Genomic DNA, 23,874 nt, shown 5'->3' with positions numbered 1-23,874 from the left:
CCCTTGACAAATATGAAGACTCACAGAATAGAAATCCAGGCAGCTAATATCCCTGGAGATTTGACTTTTGCTCCCTATATTCTTGATCGATTTGTTCAGAAAAGTTAAGTCAAATCAGTAGGATTATTGAGAAATTTCTACTGGAGAATTATAGTCCTAGCACCAATAGAGGTTCTTCACTTAATACAATGTCATTACAAGTCCCAGCAGTGTTCTGTCAGGATGGGAGATGGAGTTTACTGACATAAATTATTGTCTAAGTTATTTTTTCTGATTTTGTGACCCATTTTTCATGAGTGGAAGAAATTTGAAAGGTCTCCCATCACTGGGTTTTCTCCTGTTTGTTCCCAGTGAAGATGATCATGTATATATGCCATGGAAAGGCAGCTCAGTCTTAGATGTTAGGGCTTTTTAAGGCTGGACTATACAGGAAAATTGAAAAGTGATTCCTAATTCAGAAAGTCTTTGTGAAGCACAGAAATGTATATGTTTCTAGATAGCTACAAATTCTCCACTGTTGAGGTTTTAAGATGATGATCAAATTCTGATGAAAACTAACCTAGCAACTCTAAGCAATATTGTATTTTCTTCCAACTCTTTTAATTACTTCTTACTAGAAAGTGTCTTCAAATGCGTTATTTTGGAAAACCTTAGGTGGTGAGCAGTGTGTACGTTATCATGATGACACAGCAGTCTCCTAATTTGACAGATTTTTCTCCCGCCCAAATGATTTGAATTTCTTTGAAGAAAATCTGTTCCATTTCTTATTTTGAATTATGCTTTCATTAAGCAACTGATTAATGTTGATCCCCTGCTTTGTGTTGTATAAAACATTCCATTTTATGTGTTATCTACATTTATTCACAATCGCTTTTAGGAGATTACTAAAATGTTCCCTCCCTTTGTTGCCATTTTTATTGTGTATTCATACATTTGTTCATGTATGAGTACAAATTCATATAAATGTATAGTAATCTTCCCCTTAGGATACTGTGAATGTATGTTATAAAGGAAAAGGAGATTAACAGTAGAATACAATACAAACAGGCTGACTTTATGGCAGTCTTGCAGAAACTGCTGCCAAGCAAAAGAATAAATAACAGCTATGTTAATCAAAGCTAAATTTAAATGATAAGGCTTGAATTTAGGTGGTCAAAGTCCCAGAAAACTGGGCAAGATTAATGCCCACAGAAAAAAGAAACCCAAGGGCAAAGAGTGTAATAATACACAGCTGAGTTGAAGGCAAATTTTCAAAAGTTCTTCTGTGACTTAAAGGCCTAAGTCAAAACTGACTTTGAGAGCAGGAGCATTTACTTTCCTGTAAAGCCATAGGGTTTGTGCTTTGGAGTCCTTCAGTCTTTCCTGAAAATAGGAGTTATGTTGCTGGCTTCCTTAGTCCCTTTTTGGAAGCATAATCCATAGTCACCTGAAAGTCCAAAAAATGTCCTGGTCCAAGCAGAGGCTGAATATCAACCCAGGCTACCGACTCAAACGAAAGAACTAGAGATATGACCACAATTATTCCCTGTTTTAATGGAAAGCCATATGTCATCTGGTTTGGATTAAACTCACAAAGATGTGTTAGGCTGTTCAAGATCCTGTGGAAGCATTTTGAATCAATTGTAACTGACGTAAATATAGCCCGTGACTGGAAATCATCCAGAGAGAGAAAGAGCTGCAGCGGTTCAGCCAAGATGCATTATATCAAAAGCATGGATAAGTAATTTGGTGTCCTTATGGGAAGGAGAGCATTACAGTTTCACAACATTCATAAAGTGCCTGCACAGTGAAAGATCTAACACAGTCATTAAAAGATGGATGAATGCCCAATGAATCTTCACCTCCTATTGTGGATCATGGCTCTCTTATCTAGGCAGGTGTGGGAAGAGGAGCATGAACCCACAATGACAGAGGGCACAGCAACAGCTTAGTCGTACTCCTTTGACATGAGTATGTCAGCTTCCAGACATGATTTACTGCGTTTGCATAGCAATACTAATTACTTTCTAGTGGTTATCTAGCCAAGAATATGTACAGGATTGCAAAGCTTAGATAGAAACTTCAGCCAAGCTCTGTAGGCCTTACGGAGGCAGTCCTTTTACTCACAGTAAACCATAGCTTGAAGTCATGAACTAGTGCTTGTATTTTTAACCCACTTCTGTAAAAAAAACATCTGTGTTATTTTGGAGATCTCATTTCACCTGCCTCCATAATTTTTATTTGATGTCTTTGGAGTTGTGATATGATGAATTAGCTCTTGCCTATATAATTAATGAAGTGCTACAGGGAGTAGTAGTACAGGTTGAGGTTTTTTGATACTTACCAAATTCTGCTGTTATCTACTGCATAACAATTGATATCTGGGTTCAGACTCTGGGCTGTGACTGGCAGGGAAGTACTCAACACAGCTTAAAGAGGTAATTCTCTAAAGTCCTCTTTCCGTTGTCCAGCACAACCTGGTGCAAACTCCAAAGAGCTTACAAAAAGCCAGTACAGAACAGTAAATGTCAAAATAACCAAGAGTAATCCCTTCTTCTAATATGTGATGTCTACAAAAGCTGCTGAGGAATTTTCTAGTGCAGTTCTGGACCATCTAAAGTTTCTACTTCCCAGGAGAATGAGAATGTGCATTTTGTGCCTATGTTAAGATGCTTTAACCCTTCCTCTCTGTCTTTTGAGTCTTGGAAGTCTTCCTCTCAGCAAGAGCTTTTTCTTCTGAGAGATTTCCAAGAGCTACATCTTACACCCTCAGCATCAATACTAAATAAAGTTAAGAAAGTCAGTGTAATAAATACTAAATAAAGTTAAGAAAGTCAAACCCTACACAGAGCAGTCATTTGGCTGACTTCAACAGGGCTGCTTGTTGGATTCAGAATTACTCGCACCACTGAGGTACTAAAGACAGAGGCACCATATTTTGTAAATATTAATAGCCTCTGTAGCTCTAAGAGCTTCAGGAGCTGCAGTATATTTGAAAACCTAGCTTTGAAATATCTGGCATGCTATAGCTTTCCTTAGAGTCCTTATGGCTGAAATATTTAAGACAAGCCTCAAAAATCATATCAGCAGGAGAACAAAATGGTAGTTGAAGGAAACTGGAAAGCTGCTGTGCATCATGTATTAGTTTTCCCGTTTAAAAAGTGATTTTTCTTGTTCTGGTATTTGCCTTTGTTATGGGTATTGTGAAGAAGTGTGTCTTAGTCTAACATTTCCAGCTCTCACTGGAGTCCTAGTGGTTTGGAAGCACCACTGATTATTTTGACTGCTTACATAGAAATGTCATGTTTTTCACAGGCATGTAGTACAAACATTTGGACACAATTAGAAAACTACCACTTAAGATCTAGGGTGTTGTCTTGACAAGTCTCATGAAGATGTTCTTTCTATCTCTTCACCATAAGCCTAGAAATCACTTTAAGATCACAGAAAACCTTTTATACTCCACTGATTGGAACTGTATAGCCAAAGTATAAGAAAATGCATTTTTTTTTTCTGTTGACTTCTTCATTCCTCTATTGAAGACCTGAGAATATAATGAACTAAATTTGATTTTGCACTCCATTGTTTCCTCTTAAATTGGGAATTTCTGCTCTTTAGAGGCCTGTGAGGACCTGTTTGGTGTTCCCTGTCTATTGTGTTTGTCTCCATGAAATTTTAGCTTCCACTCATTTTCAGCTCTTTTCTGTCAGTTCTTATGATGTCATTTGACATCACCTTCACCATGACCATTCATAGTACTGGCAATGCTACTAGACTCATCTGGCTACTCAAGAGGTTCTTGCCAGCACAGTTTTGTACCTACATTTAAATGAAAACTCTCTAGACCAATCTCCAATAGGAGTCTTCTACCAGCTTTTGATATAAAATCAGATTTATGTTTCCATAGTTATGTTTGTATAATTACTGATGTCCTGAATAGGAGAGATTATCAAGTAATAAACTGAAATTTAATTCTAATTTTAAAGTGCCTAAATTTAATTTTAAACAGCCTAAAACTTTAACCAAAAGGAGATGAGTGAATTAGCAAGAAATACAACCTTCAGTGTTCCCCACAAAAATGTAACTCAAAAGCCTATTCTGATAACAGTTTTCTACTTAAAGCTTGAAGGTGAAATGTACACCACATTAGAAAAGCATCTATTGGTTCAGCAGAGCCAAGAGGATTTACTTCTGTTAATATTGCCTGGCTGTTGGGGATTTTTTAGTCATTAATTTTTGTAAAATGTAAAGTTACCTTGTTGCTTTGATTGAACTTTTTACAAATATTTGGAACTGAGTGGAAGGAGAAGCTGGTGTGTGACTTCTGCTGATAAGAAAATATGACAGTCAGATGCTGTTGGAGAAATGTGGGAGTACATCCACCAGCTGCCATGCCCATCCCATGCCCTGTGTGTTTTGGCATTGGTGTCACCTCCCTCCTGCACAGAGAGCCCTTCTCAACTTCTCTGCTTGCTAGAGTCCTACAGAGCCTCTCACCCAGCCCAGCAGCACTTGATTTCTAGAAAATGGAAAGGGAAGGGAAATAAGCAGGGTTCAGGGGCATCTGCAGACAGAAGGACAGAAAGGGGGACAGAATTAGAGATGGGGCCTCAGGTAGCTTCAGGTCATCAACAAGAAAGTCACAGACTGTTCAGGATGTTGGCAAGGGTTTCCATTCTGATGTACTTTCCATCAGTTTCCAGCTGATGTATAACCATTTTTCTTCAGGTAAAAATAGAAATCCAGTGCTCTGAAATATTCTCCACGATGCATCTACATTTCTTTATTCATTGCACATTCTTTTTCTACACTGCTTTTTAAGCAGTCTCACTAACACAAAAACAGACTATTCAGTAAGTGTGGAACACTTTCCAAAGCAACCCATAGAATCTTTACCAATGTACTTGAGTGGATAGAATTAAGCTCACATCTTGCTTTTTATTTGGCTATAGAAATTTCCAGTAAATTTTTTTGTTCCTTCTGACTGATTCAGTATAGCACAAAGTACAATACAGAAAATAGAAGCTAAGAGTCTGGAATTGCCAGACAGCCAACCCAGAACTGCTGAGAAAAAATTAAATGGTATACATTTGCTCATTAAGATTTTGTGATTTGTAATAACTTCAGCATTAGCAGTACCACAAAGAAGGATGTTCTGAATTTAAACGTAAGGGATAAATTAAGTAAGTGAGATTGTAACAGTTTATTGGCATCTGAGAATCTGGTCCAAGATTTTCTTGACAATGTGAAGTTGTTCATCGCTCTGTCAAAAGATTCAAGAGTATCTTCAGTGAATATGCATTTTTTTTCAATAAAATAACTTTAAAGGTACTGTTTTGCTTTGTTTTAGAAGTTCAGTGTGTTGCTTTACATGACTTCAGTCCAGTCCCTAATACTGTTAAGCCCAACATTCAAAACATTCTGTCATGAATACCATACATGACAAAAATGTAAATGAATACATTAGAGTTTACTTATTCATATTTTGTAGCTCAGCCATGGCCTTCAATAGACTTTTAAAACATCTAAAGGAAAAACCAATAACTCAAGTAATGCTTGTTTGCTTAGGTCCTGAAGCCTTTGGAAAAAGTGTAATGGGTGGAGTGGTGACATTTACTTAAAAGCATTCATTAATTATAGGAAGGAAGAAAGTAACAGCTGGACTTCACTTAAAACTAAGCACAAAGAAAACTTCAAACACATATTGCATGACTTTAGGCTCCTGTTTAGTTTACATGTTCACTCTCTAGATGTATCTGCCTCCCTTTATTGCTTATATCAGGACCTTAAAGTGCTTACATTTGCGATGTATGCAGTTTCATTAGATACTTTCCAATAGACAGTATAGTCCAGTTCCTTATGCTATTACCTTAAGTCAACCAAAATTACTGACTTTGTCTTTTGAAATGTTTCAGAAAGTCATACAAATGCTATTAGTTTCTTAATGATAATAATCATGCTGCTTGAAAGGATAGCTCCTCCAAAATTATATAGAAATAAAAAATGTATATTCTTTCACATTTTCATCATAAATGCAGGCAGTGTTATAAGATGTATTGAAAGCTGTAGAAAATTTGACCCCTTATGTTTCCATGCTTCATTGTGTCTGCTGAGTATTTTAATATTTATTTTTCTTTAAAAACTCTAATTTGTGTTTCTAGAGCCAAAACTCTTCTAACATTATGAAGTTTACATCTCACATGGATTTTACTATTTTTGCTTCTTTACCTGGTGAATGATTTGAGCCCCATTGAGCTCTTGAACCTGTGCATTTCCTGCAGTTTTAACTGTATCCCACTGTGTTATAAATAATGAATCTGGCTAAATGTGAGTTGCTGGCAGAAGTTTATCAATTTTATTGTGAAAAAATATTCTGGATCAGTTTGCAAATTACTTTCCTCCTCCTTCCAAGTCCTTGGTGTTTGTAGCTGCACACACAAGGATGCGCAGTGGCCTGATGTACTCTAGCTGACGTGAGACCAGGCTGTGCCCAGGGAGTCTTTACAGGGCTGTTGGTTACCATAGAAGTGACACTACCAGAGCAGTAGGAAGCAGAAGAGCATGACAGCTTTTCCACTGCCTTTTGTGCGGTGTTCCTCACTGCTACAGATAGCTCTCTGAGGAGGGACTGAGTGCATGCAGTGAACAGCATCACACTTTGTGCAGTGCCAGTGTTTAGACAGAATCTCACATATCTGTGCTTCCTGCTGTCCTTTTCCTTCATGTGGCTCTTCACCATCTTGGCTTGCCACTTAGTTGAGACACTACTTGCCCTAAACTGCAGAACAAAACACTTCTGCCTCATGCTATTTGTGTGCTTTCACTGAGCAATTCATTCCAAGGACTGGTAATGTTATAGCAGTAAACCCAGAGCTGCCACACATCGTATTTTCAGGTTCAGTCCACGTAGAATCTGAAAGGTTTGCCTTGGATTTTGAGGTGCTCAGCTAACTAGGATCTCTCTGGGTGAGTGCCAAATGGAATTTATGGAGACATCTACTCAACAGAAGTGGATAAATTGTACAGTGCATGTGCAGAGAGCCTGGTGCTCCTGGAGCCTTTTATCAGCTCTAACTGATAAAGTGTGATATCCATGCGTTCAGGGCTCAGACACAAGGCATTTGTACTGTAAAGGCACAATAGAGCAAACATTTTCTGGAAGCATACGATTTTCTAAGCCCTGAGTGCATGGCCCACAGGCCTGTGTTTCCTCCTGGAAAACTTTGTCCTACCCTGGATACATGGATTTGTTTTTCATATAAAAGAAATAGGTCTTAGGCAAACATCAACACAACAAAAGAATTTGTCACCTCTAACAATAAATATATGTTGGAAATGTTTAAGATGTTTGAACCAGCTGCTCATATCCAGCTTTTGCCTCCTGTAGGTCATGTCCAGATGTTTCTTATCTTGCCCATACCCACTGAAAATTATATGTAACATATTCTGGCGTGATCTGTTCATGTTCTTAAAGTCATCAGCATTGATAACTGGCTTATACTGCTTTCTCTTAATGTATATGAAAAGAATTCTTTCCAATTAATTAGAAAAAAATTGGTTAACAGAACATACTCTTGTTAGTGTTAATCATTTGGGAGCCCCTTCTGCCCTTCAGCAATAGCTTTGTTAGGAGAAAGAAGATGAAATAGAGTCCCTTTCAGATTTTGGCAGACACACTGCAGCCATGTAGTGCACTGTCTCTGTTGCATCAGGCCAAGGCTCAAATGATGTGATTGCCAGTGTGGAGGGGAGGTCTGGGTTATGTCCCCAAAGGTCACTGTTGCCAGCAGGCAATACCTAGAGAGTATATTCCCTGAACTCCCCTAGCTCAAAGGGTTTGATTGTGAGAGCCCTCACACTGAAGCCCACAGAGAGAGATTCTTCTGCAATCTCCATGCTCAGCTGAAGAGTGGCCACAATGTGGCCTTTGTTGCAGCAGGGAACTTCCCTGCCACTTACAAAGATGTTGTGTAAGAGACAGCTGAAGAACCCAAGGTGAAACACATTCTTAAATGTTGGCAGGTAACACTGGCATGCAAATTCTGCAACTCAATCTCCTAACTTCTGTTACTGCCTTGATGAATTGCACACAATATATAATTAAATAAACAGAACTTTTAATTCCTGTAAATATTACAAATCTTTTCTCTTTTAAGTCTTTTAAATCTTAAGATTCATTAGACGACCCCTTTTGTCCAAAAAAATCGTAGAAGCATAGAATATCCTGAGTTGGAAGGGACCACAAGGATCATCAAAGTCCAGCTCCTGGCCCTACATGGGGGCATGACAGTCCCAAGGGTCACACCACGTGCCTGAGATCATTGTCCAAACTCTTCCTGAACTCTGTCAGGCTCATTCTGTGACCACTTCCTGGGGAGCCTGTCCCAGTGCCCAACCACCCTCTGGGTGAAAAAATCTTTACCTAGTATCCAACTCAAAACTCAATTAAGGTTCATGCCATTCGTCATGTTCCATTGCTGGTCACCAGAGAGGTCAGTGCCTGCCCCTCCTCTTCCCTTCATGAGGAAGCTGTGGACTGCTGTGGAGTCTCCCTTTAGTCTCCTCTTTTCCAAGCTGAAAAAAACCCAAGTGATCTCAGTCACTTCTCATACAGCTTTCCCTGTACACTGTTCACCATCTTTGTAGACCTCCTTTGTATGATCTCCAATAACCTTTATATCTTTCTTATATTGTGGCTCCCAAAACTGCCCCCAGCACTGGAGGTGAGGCTGCCCAGTGCAAAGCAGAGCAGGACAATCCCCTCCCTTGCCTGGCTGGCCATGCTGTGCCTGATGTCCCCCAGGACACAGCTGCCCCTCCTGGCTGACAGAGCACTGCTGACTCAGATTCAACTTGCCATAATTAGGACCCCCAGGACCCTTTTTTGTGGTACTACTCTCCAGTATTTTGTTCCTCAGTCTGTGCATATATCCAGGGTTGACCCACTCCAGGTACAGAATCTGGAGTAAAATTAAAGTTGACAGAAACATATTTTAAAGAATCTTTTGAGAAAAAAAAAAAAAAAAAAAAAAAAAAAAAAGGCAAACCAGAGAATTCCTGTGCTTTGAAATCTAACTGATACAGTAAGGTGATAGCTTATTTTCAGATCCATCTTTGTTAACAAAGAGCAGTGAGATTCACATGTTTTTGCAGTTCTGCTAGGCCACAGGATGAGAAAATTAATAATGAAATAAACCCCTCCTCTGCCTCTCACTCAAATACTTTTTTACAAAGTGAGGCAGAATGACAGCAAGAGTGAGCATGATAGTTTAAATATTTGCTATACCAGATGCTAGAGAGAGCAAAAGGAAGCTTTAGCATCCACTGCCTACAACTTTCCTAACATCTGCAAGATAATCAGAAACAGAAGTGTTTAGATGGAGTTGGTGGGATATTGTGTGATATATACCCTTCTCTGTGATCAGAAGCCATGAAGCATGGGGAGAAGGAAATAAGCATACCACAAACAGTGCGGGAACAAGGTCACCAGGAAGGAACCAGAAGATGAGGGATTTGGGTCAAGAGTGAACTGTGAACAAAAATACTATTTCTAGTTGCTGGTCTCTTCCTTTGCCTGACATTTGTATACATGTTATTTAGAAGAAAGAGATATGATGGTACATGACTACTAACAATTCAGAACAGTTTTTAATTAAGAGGAATAAATGTTATTTCCCTGTCAATGAAAGCTACCATCCCCTTTTTTACATTTGGGAAAAGTAGAACAAGTGGTTACACTGATAGATTGATTACAGTGTGAAAAGGTGGATCTTCGTCCTGCAATAACCAGGACAATTTGCTTCCTTCACCTTTCTCATTTTTATTAATGTGACTAATTTTGGTGAAGCAGGTTCAGGACCCACCAAATGAAATTAAGGATAACAGCCCACAAGAATAAGATGTCCTTTCCCTCTGTGTAAACAACAATCAAGTGCTGTTTTTAACTACAAGATGGCTTTATTGCTCCCGTTTGTTTTATGGATTATTTACCACCATTTACTTAATTAAACTCAAAATACAAACCCAGCTTTATCATTACTGAACCAAGCAATCATTAAGTGTCACTGAGCCAGCTCTTTGTGTGGTTTTACAAATCTTTACTTGGAGGATAGGGTAAGAATAGCTTATTGGATCTGGCTTGGCTGTCCTGAAATCGATAGGTGGTTTCAGATCCTGAACAGCACACTATTGCAGTACATATGGAAGATAAAATACAGGGTCAGGAGGCCTGTTTAGCTGTTGCATTTCATCAGCATTATAAACATACACCATGCCAAAGCCAGAGTCACACACAGTTGAATCAGCTTTCCAGTGCCCCATGGAAATACCCTGCAATAATCTTTCCACAGAAAGCTTTCTAAATGATATCATATTTCTCCTTCCTGGCACTCTTTAACCATTTTTTTCTGTGAATATGCAGTAATAGACAAGTTCTTTGATAACAGTAGTTCTTACATACTTTTCTCTTCTTTTTCTTTCCTTTGTCAGTGTTTTATGTGGCTTCTCTTTTTTTATTTTATTCCATCCTGAAAAATATTTCAGCTCATCCAGTGGAGTTGCTATAATTTTTGCTCAGTGCTTTTAGGTTCATACTTCTCTCCCAACTTTTTCCATTGAGGAAGCCAGGATCCGAGATCCCTCCTGTGTTTAATTTAATCAGCATTTCAGATTAGCTCACTACTACCCATGTGTGTGAAGGAACAAAAGAAACTTAGCATGAACTTTGTGATCACTGCTTACTTAACAGGACTGGTTTAGCACTTTTCTGTAGGAACAACAGAATCAGCTTAGTGAAAATTTTTTATTGTTCTAAACTTCTCTTCAGACACTGAGAAAAAAAGACCAAAAAAAGAGACTGCTTGAAGGTGAAAAAGGTGTCAGGAACAGGGGGTTTCTGTTGCAAGAGTTCCTAGGTAACAGGCAACCTGGGCTTCTTTAGCTATTTCTGAGACAGGCAGGCAGATTGCTGAGTCAGTGCTCTTACAGTGTCCTTCAAGAATTAATTAAAAACAGTGAAGAATATGCTTTGCTTCCTCAGTAGGATTTTTTTTTCCCCTGAAACTGTTTTGAGCAGCTTTGGCTGGAGGAAATGAGAGACAACTGCCATAATCACATAAAGGCAAGACCACTTCCTACAGGACAAAAGTCACAGGTATATGGGTCAAAACAGCAGCTGGAAGTCTTTCAAACACATGAGCTTTTAATAGGCAGACTCAAAATAATTGGAGAAGGTTTCTACCAGACCATGTGGAAGCAAGCTTCAGATGTTTACCAATAAGGGTAAAGCACCTCTGCCTAACCTTACTTGTTACAGGAATTTTTCACAGCTTGATTTAATCCAGGTTGAGATAAGAAGCCTCAAATATGAATTTCTCAGGAGACTTTGTTCAGCTGATTTTCCAGATAAGTTCTGTATTTGTAATATTGTTGTAAATGCACATTAATTATGCAGACATATTTGGCAAAGCTGGTCACCACAGCGTTGTTGCTGTTCTACATGGTCTATTTTGCATTTATCTTTTTGGTGTGGTAATATTACAAAATAAGCACACTCACTGTGGGGAGAAAAGCAGCAACCCACCAAGGCTATTTCTTCCTAATATGGTGAAATAAAAGGCCTTGCTTTGAGCCAGCTGAAGTGCTGATGGAGTCGATGCCCAAGGATCAGTGTGATTGGGCACCTAAAAAGCACAAAGGTCATGGTTAAGATTCACACTGGGAGGGCAGGAAATGTTTAAATTCCCTGACCATGACTAAATGATGGGAGCCAGTGATGTTAGCAGGGATGCCCTCTTCTTGTCCCAGCTCATGTTTGATTCCAGAATAGTGAGAGCATTCCTTCCTGCAATTGCTACCTCAGAAGCCCTGGGCTGTGCTATATAGCATGTGTAGGGACTTACTTTCCACAAAGGTTTCTATTAAGCAGGGACATGAATTTCTCAGCAGCAGTGTCAGGGTCTCAGGCCCAAGCTGAAGAGAAGGATGGTGAGGGACAAGTTGTGGCAGGAGGACAGACACCAGCCCTTGACATCTCTGCTTGCACAATGTCCAGTGGAAAGGGGCCCCAAACACCATTAGAGTACCGGGTGCCAAGTACCGGCCTTTTTCCTTATTTGTGTTCGATATCACTTTTTAAACCAGAGTGCAGATTTTCACAGCAACAAGCAGTTGGCTGGTGGGCGCTGTTTGCCCCATCCCACTTAGTTCCCAGCTGAAGAGATGGGGTTTTCTAGCTTCTTCTCAGGGGTTCTGCTTCTGCTGGTTAAAACCTCTGCTCAGGGATGCTTGGTAGAGTATTAACTCATGATATTCAAATCCAGTGATCCTTGCATTTTTCTTATTTGCTAATGTGAGGAGGAGACATAGGTGAATCCATAAAAGAAAGGGAAATCTATACAAAACCCCCAGAGACCGAAGTGTCCAGATGCATAATTCCAGTGATTATAATTTGTCAGGTACCCCAGCTGTGTGAGACTTTGGGAAGAAAAACCAACTGAAATGCACATCTCCCCAGAGAGAGCCACAACGAAAGTATTTTTACCACACTTGTGTCACAAATTCCTCTCTTATTTGGTGACTGTGTCTTGTTCTAATTAAAACAATAACAGTTTCGGCTGTGTTTTAGAGCAAACAAACAGTTTATGAGGGGAGAAATGGAGAGAAAGTCTGAAGACAGCACTTTTCGTCCCAGAGAATATGTCTCCTCCAGCCATAGCATGTTCTCTCCTGCTGCAATGTTATCACTTATCAGAAAGCTTTGCTTCCAAGAGCACAGGGGCTGATTTGGCAGATGAATCATCTGTATTGCACCTATGAGTGTTCAAAAAGAGGCCAAGGCCTGAGCTTTGCTTTTATAAAGCCTGCTCATGTCCAAAGCTGGATTTATTGTGCTCTGTTGTTTCCATCACAGCTGCCCAGCCTGGGGCTCAGACCTAGCCCAGAGGGACCCGCCCAGATAAAGTGAGGAGGCTCTGCAAGCCCCAGGGAAGCATCCAGCACTTCAGTGGCAGAGAAGGATGAAGCAGAGGCAGCAGTGCAGTGAGAGAGAAGCATGCTCAGTCAGCTTTATGAAATAATACATTGTTTATACATCCATTAGGAAAACTTTGATAAGGAGGGAAACACTGAAAAGGAAATACCTTTTTTTTACTGGAGTAAAAGTGATGTCTGTGATTTTAAACAAAGGCGTGTTGGCAGGATCATGCCATACAGAAAAGGAAGAGAAAGGGAAACTGCATTTGAATTAATGCAGATAAGTGAAGGTCAGAAGACCTTATGTCAGAATTTTCCATTAATTCCTATGGTCTAGCTCTCTGCCAAAATTGTGTTACCTCCTAACTCCTTTGTACAAATATTGTTGTGATTATTAATACTGATTACTGTACCTGCTGCAATTACACATACAAAAACTGTTTACAGTATTGCAGCCATAATAATGCAAAAGAGAAAAGTCAGACAATGTTCATGATGGGTATTATATGAGATTTTGAATTAATTTGTATAACTCTCTTCGGCTGCAAGTACTCACAGTGGGGAAAAGACAAGAACAAAAGAGTAAGGAACAAACTCTAATTCAATCCCTGTATTGAATTTGAAATTGAAACTTGATTTTTGGTGAATCACAATATTTTGAACCTGTGATCAAAACCGCTGTTTAACCTAGGATATACTATATTAATTCAAAGTCAAATTTTGTTTAAAAAATCATTTTAACTTAAGACAAAACCCCAAAACTTTTTAAAAGGGTTCGCAAATAAAAAGTAATTATTCTTCCAAATTAAAAATCTTTCAAGTTTTTAATTCTTTTTTGGAGTGAAGATGAGTTTGTAAAATATTTCAGCATTCCCAAGTCTCATTATTTTTCCCCCGAGAAGTTTTCACTGAAGTATTTCAGCCAATAAGCAAAACAGGAAGAGATATAAAGAGAAAACTATTTTCACTTCTTTTTGCCTTCTTATGAAGCAAAAAGAAGTGAAAATAGTTTTCCAGTGTCTCTTCGAATGGATACCAGTATTAGAAATAGAAGTTGCGTTTCCTGAGTTCGCTCTAGAATGGGAAATACTGAAGGACATTAAAGAGATAAATTACTAGATGCAAAATACATGTCCAACCATAATTGTTGTGAGCAACAGAGACCATGACAATTACCAGAACTGTGTACTTGGCTTCTGAAATCCTCTTCCCTACTTCCTGATAGAGTCACAGGACACTGTTTGCTCCATTTACATGGCACAAGCCAGCATGATAGGAAGATGATTTTATTTGTATTGCTTTCTCTTTTCAGAAAGTCTCTCTCTCGTTGTCGAAGAATTAACAGGATGCTTTCCAACGAGTCAGTACCTCCTTCCTTCAGTCGCTCCAACTCGCAGGCCTCCATGGACAGCACTTCCATGGAGGATTTCTGGTGTGAAGTAGAGAGCATCAAGGAGAGCAGAGAAGATGGATCTGAAGAAGCAATGCTCTTGGAGTTCAAACCTGCTGATGGTGAGCACATGAACAACACTCATTCCTCATACCCTGGCTTTGCCTCCTGTCCAAAGAGTCATGCCCTGATCTCCTCCTTCCTTGTGTCACCTCAGTCTGAGCAGAAGTACTAGTCTGGGTCTGTGGTCATTGTAGCTCCACTTCTGAACATCACAGTCAATCACTGGAAAGAAACAATAATTGTCTGGTTTATGCACTGGAGCCAGTAATTAACTTCTGAAGTAAGTTTCATTGCATTGATTTTATTTGTGCTTTGAGAGGACAGATACAGTGTGATTCAGAAAAGAAAGGCACTCAATGAAAACTAAATTTCCAGCATTAAATAGACTAAACCAAAATATTGAAAGTAGCAAAATGTTAATTTAGTATGCTGAAATTTTAAACTTTCTGGCTTTTTGTAGGATATGATTCAGAAATTATTAAAATCTTGAAGCAGTTTTTTGTTAGATGTCATTTTATGCTATCAGGAATTTGTTATCTGCCTGTTTCTCTGAGATTGCCCAGTTAAGATATCATTCAAGAAGAGTTTGGAGGTAAGTCTTAATGTAGGGATGCCTACCTACATCATTCAGAGTCCTCGCTTGACTGAATTCGTTCATTAGTTATACAACGTATCCTGAAGGTATTACTGACTAATTCTGTAACCTTAATGTGTTCCCCTCTCTTGTTAGGTATTGTATTTGGAAAAACATGCAATATGTGCTAGCTTGTTGCAATGCAGATTTGTGTTAGATGATTTGATAACATCTATCAGTTCTCTTTTGTTTGTTTTGTTTTCCAGTTAGGACCCCAGTCACAAACGCATTGTATTGTGTAACACAAAATGCCAGGTGTTACTATACAATGAAACCAAACTGCTGCAAACCTTCTGTGGCTCGTGGCCACTGATCTGGTAACTACTGATGTAGGGATAGATTTTGAAACGATGTTCAATTGTATGTTCTTGCCATACAATTATTAACACAAGCGATGATGTATTTTTCCTACCTTGACGTGCAATGGGATGTCATTAATTCTCCTACCAGGAAGAATGGTGGAAATTATTACTTTATTAAGCAATCAGATGCACAACCAGTCATGGCGAGTAACCCATGCAGAGGTTTCTAGCTCCAACCATGTATTGCTTCCATGGGAAACACCTCCCATTCACTAGTTTCCAGCTGGGCGCTCCTGGAAGCAAAGGTAGAAGACCATTTTGGTCTGCTGAGGACTATGGTCAGTCAGCTTATATCAAAACTGCAGTCCTCTGTTCCTTATTGGGAAAATTCCTGTCTGATCATACTCTTTAGCTTGGAGACTCCATACAGAGATTGTGAGCCTCCTCCATGCAATTTTCAGCATGAGCTAGCATGTGTCCCTGACTTGTCTGCACAGTTGGGCAAATGACACAAATGTGTGAGCTGCCAAGCTGGATAACTTAGTAGGACAAGGCAATACAGGAGCTTATTTTCAGAAATTTTTCCATCAGTTTCATCACCGCTGAACTAAATCTTCTCAACAGCCCAAACTCTGCTGCAGTCCCGTGTTACCCTTTGTCTGAGTACACCTCATTACTCATTACATCACATTGATTTTTTTCCCTCTGCCCTGAATTAAGAATGAGACTGCAAGTCAAAACGCAATACATCTCCACACTTCATTTACCTTCATATTGTTGTCTTAAACATATATATATGTATGGCATACACCCACACATAATCAGGCAGTGTTTGTCCTAGTTATTAACATCAGGAATATATTCAGTCTGGGATTATAAATCTTGGAAATAATAGTGAAATCTATTAAGGTCCTAATAGGATAATACTCCTTGCCAACGATCAAAACACTGAAAATCAATGTGGAAACCCTCAGGGCAAAATAAAAGCAAATATTCATGACCTTTTTGAAATGTCTTTGAGATGAGGAGATGAAGATCCTTAAGAAGGAGGCCAAAGGGTGATAGAAGCCAGGCAGGCATAACTGTCAAAACCTCAGTGTGATTTGCCAGACATCATGTGCAAAGGCCAGACAATACCACACTTATTCTGTTGATGTTAGCAAATATAGTCAAAAAAGAACAGATCATGACAAGTGACACAAGGGATGAAAATGTGGGGGAGGAGAAAGTCATAGTATATTTAAGATGTCCATGCTGTGCAGAATTGCTTTACAGCTTTTGTTACAAGGCTTGAATGCTGTGACTTATTGAAGGTTATATCTATGGGCTATTTCAGGTTTTATCTGAGATTCAAAGCAAGACAAACCTCTTTCCTAGCAAACTCTGCAAGAAAAAGAGAATTACCTGCTCAATTATCTGTCTTCTGGTGGAGCAGAATCAAACACAGTATCAAGACCCTGCTGTATAAGTAGCTAACACTATAAAAATAATGCTTTCTAAAACAACATGGGAGGTGGGGGAGTCAACCTTAATTTAATACCAATGTGTCATAAAATTTTGAGCATTTTTGTAATGTGTGAATTTCTTCTCTTTAATAGTTTTACTCCTCTGATTGCTTTTATGTCTTAGTCTGTTGTTTGTGTGTGGTTGGAACAGGAAGAGGGAAAAGCCAGAGAAAACAACTCACAGAGTGACTAGTAAGCAGGCAGAATTTCATGTCTGCCCTGCTATTTTTCATGGCAAGTTTGATTACAAGCTCAGTTCTTGGAAAGAATATGTCAGGACAAAAGCCAGAGGTAATATAATTTAAAAGCTGAAACATGGAGAGATGTGGCTCCAACAGCAGCACATAAGAAAGAGAAGAGACCTTCTTAGAAAGAAGACTGAAAATCGCAGAAGAACCACTGGTTCAAAGCTTACAGAGAAGGAAAAGGAGCAGTCTGTCATCCTGTCTGTGGATACAGAAAAGATAAGAACAGAGACGAGCTATTTCATGGGATATAGGGCTGGTCACACCCCTGGCTAACACAGAGCAGGGGGGTTAGAAGCAGCTATTTTTGTAGTGCTTTGTAAAGAGGCAGGGCAGTTAACAATGAAGTCAGTGATGGCACATGCATAAGATGCTTTTGCTTGTCCCTACAGCCCTGTCCTGTAATTTTCTCTTTTGTGTATCTAACTGCCAAAGTGCAGCAAACTGGTGTCCATCAATCAGCCTGCATTCTGATGTCAAGAAGAGGCAATAAAGGGAGAGTGGAAATACCAACCTGCCATTAAGACTGGCACTGGGACAAGAACAATAAGTGCATTGACAAGTTGTTTTATAGAACATGCTGCAAATTAATCCATTTCCTGTTTGACATGTTTATTTGTAGTACCTCTTCTTCAGTCAGGGCTGGAATGAAATTACTGTCTTGTGTCAAGCAGCTTACTGCTGATCTAGGATTGCTCACAAAACTGAAATGAAGGACCTCAAAATCTCCTACGTGAAGAGAGATTTTGAAAGACGCAACTGTTTTTAAGAGAAGACAAATCAAAAAGCAATGAGGCAAAATTTAAATTAATGATTCAGAGAAGGTAGATTGGGGCTTTCACACAGTCAGATAATGACAGGTCATATTAATTTCAGGTAACAGGTAGCAAGCTGAAAATCTATATTGTCTTCACATGGACACGTTTTGGTTTGAGGGGACTGCAGATGTGGTTCTGTGAAAAGATGCCTAAAGCTTCCGCCATGTCCAATAGAACCAGGACAGAAAACAGTTCTTCCCACAATGCATAACCTCACTGTGGAACCAATTGCAATATTGAACCAGTTGGGAAGCAGGTATTGAACATACTAAAGAAGGTATTAGTGACTAATTGAGATACTGGGCTGTACAGTGCTAGTGAGTCTTTAATAATTAGGGTAATATCTAGCATGCAAGGATGGCTGTTTCTGCATCGTCCTTCCCTACATGACCTCTTAGACACCTACCCCTTCCTGACCCTTGCTCTTTAGTGAGCAGCTCTGGTTCTTAATCATCTTGTTCAAAACAAGCAATTGGACTAGATGGATATCATGCTTCTTTCAGTATGGCTTCTTCACTAGCTGACTACCAGCCAACCCTCTGGAATCTGAAATTGTATCATTAGTGTGCAAATATTCTGTTGTATACATACCTCCAGTATTTCTGTTTATTTTAATTGGAATATTGATTTTTATTTCCACCAGCCAAATGGCTTTCTCCAGTTCACCATGCTGTATATGGTGAGTGTGATATAAATGGTAACTGAGGGGATTTATGCTTTTGAATTGGGGGTTAATTTTTAGGGACCTTGCTTTGTCAGGCTGGTTACTTTGCTGCCTTCTTCAAATGCATATGCTGATGAACTGCCTCTTCTGTTCCCCTCATAAGCCTCTCTTGTGCAGACACTGACAAACTGAAAGTTTACTATATGTTTACAAAGCTAACTTAACTTGCACTTGTGGCCTAAGGAAAGCTGGAATTATGATATTCTCAAGGTAAAGGCTGTGGTAGCAGACCATCATGCCAACTCTTTTCCTACAGCCTCCTCTCCCTTCCTTGCCAGGCTTATTAACACTCTCTATTCCTCCACAGAAGGGGAACTGGAGGCAGAATGGCTGCAAGACGTAGGTTTATCCACGTTGATCTCAGGAGCTGAAGAGGAGGATGGCCAAGCCCTGCTGTCCACTCTGACCAGAACTCAAGCTGCTGCTGTACAGAAGAGGTACAACACCTACACTCAGACCCTGAGGAAGAAGAACAAGCACACAGTCCGGGATGTGCGAGACATCTTTGGCACCAGTGACTCTTCTGTGAGTATCCTCGTGTATGCCTTTGATCTTAATTTTTATGCAGTTTGGAGGTAACTCACTATGTTTCTGCCAGACAGGAACCCTTTCCTGCTGACAATGCACAGACAGCCATTAGGAGTTTCTGACCCTAAGGCCAGACTTTTAATGCTGTACACAGTACATTTGAGAGGAAAGGAAGAAAACAAATACAATGGTACACAGTTTTGTAACTGACCTGTAAAGTTGTATCTGTTGCCAGCCTTCCTCCTGCAGCCTCATGGCAAGACTAACATTTATTTACTACTTTATTTTTTTGGAAATTGTTGAGTTACTCTTGGCAGCTATTCAAATTTGTGATGGCTTCTGGGGACACTTGCTATTTACTCAGCAGTCTCAGTGGTGAAGTAAAACTTGTTTAATGGAGCAACTGGGGTTCAAATATGCATAAGCAATTAAACACCTGCCAACGTGGTTGTAACTTGTACACTGGCAGTTACATTTCACTTACATAGTAAATGAAAATCTGTTAAGTATTCATTTGCTTCATGGCTTCAGAACTCAGCAGTACCTCTGGAGGTTTTGTCCACTTTTCCCTGAGGATAGCTCTGAACGCACCAGTTCCTGTCAGTACATGTTTTGATTCTGGTGAACTCAGTTAGCTGTGTGAGTTTAGTCCACTGCTCAAAGCAACACGTGATTTTACGTTTATCACTCATGATATCTTAAATGGGAGTTGCAAATAAGATCACAAGCTCTCCTTTGAAATTAATATTAAAATTGTTGCCATTATATAACTCCAAGAAGCTATTTTTCATTATGGCATTACTTTGTTCTTTCCTGTTTGTTCTACCATCTCCTCGAGGCTTGATATCCTGGATTATTAAAAAAAAAAAAGGGGGGAACAAAATTGTAGCTGCATAGTTATATTAAAATTACAAAGATATCATGTCCAGCTAGTTAACCTATTTGTTTCCAAATTAAATATCTGGATTCTTTTGTACCTCTTTCACATATCCAATGAATACATCCAGGACACCCAGTAGTTTCCTGTGCACAGACTTTCTTTCATGAGAGATATCAGGCACGTTTGCATGAACATTAAAAAGCTGGTGGTACTTCTAATTAGATTAGCTCACTTCTCCTGATTCAAGTATCTGTAAACCATAAGATGTTTAATTTTTTTTAACAAAAGCTTAAGTTTCTTAGTATATTTCAATCAGCCAAATAAGTGTTTTACATTTCCTCTCAGATGGGCATATTATTGATTTTTTTTTAGACCTGCTTATTTTCCCCTTCTTACTTGATAAAGTTTCTCACTTGCAAAAGGAATTTGGATATTCAGAGCAATTGCCCTTTAAATCAGTGTTTTACCTCCTCCAAAATTCAGTTTGCTTACTGGTCATGCATTGTGAAACTCTAAAAGATAAAATCAGATAAGTAATTAAGTCTTCTAATTCTTTTTCCCACAAAAATATGCGGTTCTGCAGGTGCTGACCTAGATGTTAAACCCAGATGCCCAAACACAACGGTGGAGCAGGTCATCACCTCCCTCCAACTGCCTGAAACATTGTATTTCTAAAAGCCTGCGAGATCCCAACACTCTAATTTTGCTATTCACCACTGCTCCTATCTCTTCTGCTTGTTATGGGATTTAGAAACCTTGTCCTAATTATCAGGCCTTCAGGGATAAACACACTTCAGGAGGGCTTGTGTCCCTGACCTAAGGGTTTCCCAAGTAGTCTTTTTAAGGGGGTATCAGCAGTCCCTGGAGCTTTGCTGCCTCTTTGGGCATGGCCCTACAGCTGCCAGTGAATCCTTGTGATTAATCAATTTAGGGAAGAGAAGCACATTAAAAACAACCCAGCCAAAAGAAAAGAGTGGCAGGAGATGGAGAGAGGCAAATCTTTTCGGCACAGCTAGGGAAGAGAGGCTGGTGAGGAGACTGTTTGAAATGACATGCAGATTTGCTTTCCCATCCTGCCTTTTAGTTGGGAAGGGAAGAGGTAAACGAAACAAGCTGCAAATAGCAGACCAGCTCTAATTGTTTCACATAACTCTATAATCCTCCCCATTAGGAGAATGGATTTACACCCTCTTCCCAGCAACCTAAGGATCTCAAGAGCCTAGAGGGATGGGTCACAGGATGGATTACTCTCTTCCTTGGCTAATGATGAGAGAAAAGGTGATTAGCTCACTAGAGTCACCTGAGATGAGATCTAGGGGACTACTAAAGAGGCGTAAATTAGTTGTCATCTACAGTGGGGGAAGAAAGATATAGATTTACCCTAGTTTGTTTTTTTCCTCTGTTCTGAAAAACTCTGCCTGCTAGATGTTTTGCTACTACTGCCTAGTGCTCAGGCTCTGCACGGGTCAGCACAGAACAAAAGGTGCTTTTCCAGCCATCCTGCCTTGAGGTCCATGCCCTCGTGGCAGGAGTGTCCCCTCAATAGACAAAAATGGACTGAAATAAAAGGAAATCCAGCTATTCCTCTTCTTGTTTGGTAGCTTTGTTTTTTTTGTGGTTTTTTTCCTGTTGCCTACCTGGAAAAGTGCTGTGATCCCAAGGGGCAAAATGCTATCCCTGTGGTACATCACCCTTACAAGAGCCGCGCCTTGGCAGTAGAGCAGCCTGTCCCAGCTGAGGTGCTTTTGCTTTTGCTCTGCTTCAGACAGGTCTACAGCCAGCAGACTCGGCTGACAGCCACACTACTGGGTTTGGAATTGGATGGTTTATTAATCACAGTGGCCTGATTTTCCTTATTGCTGGTACCCTGCTGCTTCTATCAGAAGCTATTGGCTCTGCTAGTGCTCGGAGCTTAGAAAAATCAACAGCAGAATACAAATGGGGGACACACATACATTGATTCTGTTTGGAGAGAGGAAATGAAGCACTGTGCTCATTAACAGCCCAGCCCTGTACATTGCAATTAACTAAAACTTGAAGAGTTTTTACAAGCATTTTACTTCAGCAATGCATGACAAAATCATGTCCTAGTTAAAGAAGAATCACTTACTAACCCAGAGCTATTTGCATGAAAAGGTGTTTGTAATGGCAGTGCTTGGAAATATGATTATATTCAAAGTATGGGCAGTTGTATCTGGGCCAGAGCAATAAGGTTGTCCTCCTTTGCCTTTATTTACTTTAGCTGCAGGGCTAAAAATAAAATTTGGTCTCTTTGGTGCTCCAATGACTTCGGTTTTATGTCTTCTACAATGAGGGTAGCTACTAAAGAACTGTATATCTACCTCATCTCCATCCTCTCCTTGCTTTTCTGATTTCATCTTCCCATTGGAAACCCCTGTGTATATTGTTGCAGTAAACAATGAGCTCATTTTTAGTGTGTCTTATGAATCACATTCAGTCAGAAATCAGGATATGGGAAGCCTCACCTTTGCTGGAGCGTCAGGCAAATGAATAAAGCTGTCCCAGTTTATTTAAGGACACCATTTGACTCTTGGTCTTTTACAGTCATTGACAGAAGGTCTTCAAAAGTTCTTTAATTTTCTTTTACACTACAGAAATAATCTGAATCTTTAAATTCATGCATTAAAAAGGTTTTATCCCCAGTCTTCCTAACATTAAAAAAGTAAAGGGGACGGTGGGGGGGAAGGAAGGCATTTTCACAAAAGAGACACAGGTTTGATTTTATTATGTACTCTCACTGTGGAGACTGAGAAATGGGACTGAGAATATGACATTTTCAGGTACCCCAATTATTGGGCACAATTCACATTATTCAATTCCTCAGGCTAGGGCTGCCTGCTGCCAGCCCTGCTGGGTGCCAGGCAGAGGTTTGCAGTCCACTCCATCTTCCATATCTGTGTCTGCCAGCTCTGCCCTGCTTATCAGACCCAGGTTACTGCAGGTGCTTCACGACTCATTTCACCCATGTAACAAGGCTGGAAAGAGGTTTTTCTTAATCAACTTGACTGACTGTAAATCTATTCTGAATATTGTTCACAGGGTCAGACATTTTGAGCACGGAAAGTAGATGAGCCAGTTCCTAATATTTACCATTAATTTCTCCGTCTGGATCTTAAGCAGAAGTGTAACTGCTTTTATAGTTGATTTTCTCAAATTGCTGAGGCAGGTTTAGCCATCCTCTCCACTTCTATGCTCCCACCTGAAATTTATAGTGCTCTTTTATGTACTGAAGCTTTTTTGTGTAAATGTTATGGGATTTTATCATAGAAGTATTCAGATCTCTTTTTTAAAAAATCAATGGTCCTTACAGTCTTCTGGCGAAGGAAGTGCATGTGACTCAGATCCTGTTTGCTATCAAGTTCACAAGCCCTTGAATGGACTCTCTCAGGAGAGATTTTCTTCATGTTACATTTGACTTTGTTACCTGAATAGCTCAGAGGACAAGATTGAATAAAACAACTGCAACATTATTTCAGGCTTCCAATTGGAAGAGCTGCCTGTCTTTTAAATATCTGACATTTTTTTAACAGCCTGAGCGCTTCTCCCACACATTGACTGGGGAAAACAGAATTTCTACCCTGAGGCATTGCTACTTGTTGATAAACAGGCAACTTAACAATTTACAGAGCAATTAAAAGAGCTGGTGCTAAGGGCTCATGGGGGCCTACAGCTGCAGGTTCAGCTGGAAAACTGGGTCTGTTCCATCAGGCCCAGGGTGTGTGAGACAGCAAGTTTGAGAAAGGCTGGGGGCTTCAGGGTGTTCCACAAAGATGCAAATTACAGAAAAAAAATCAGACAAGTTTGGAACATTGT

General features: G+C 39.7%; 1 protein-coding gene across 3 annotated transcripts in view; it reads left to right on the top strand.

Annotated features, from left to right (window-relative positions):
- ARHGAP28 (Rho GTPase activating protein 28) overlaps window positions 1-23,874 on the top strand; it is a 77,023-nt gene that overhangs the window by 27,134 nt on the left and 26,015 nt on the right. For all 3 annotated transcript variants that reach the window (XM_083870029.1, XM_083870028.1, XM_083870030.1), the window contains exons 2-3: window positions 14,264-14,463; window positions 18,940-19,157. In XM_083870029.1, the coding sequence (XP_083726155.1) occupies window positions 14,264-14,463; window positions 18,940-19,157 (418 nt within the window). The remainder of the gene's footprint in view (window positions 1-14,263; window positions 14,464-18,939; window positions 19,158-23,874) is intronic.

The sequence above is a fragment of the Zosterops lateralis genome (assembly GCF_965231275.1).
Source record: "Zosterops lateralis genome assembly, chromosome: 1".
In the NCBI taxonomy this organism is placed as follows: domain Eukaryota; kingdom Metazoa; phylum Chordata; class Aves; order Passeriformes; family Zosteropidae; genus Zosterops; species Zosterops lateralis.
The sequence above is the reverse complement of the archived record's forward strand: the minus strand, read 5'-3'. Positions and strand labels throughout refer to the sequence as shown.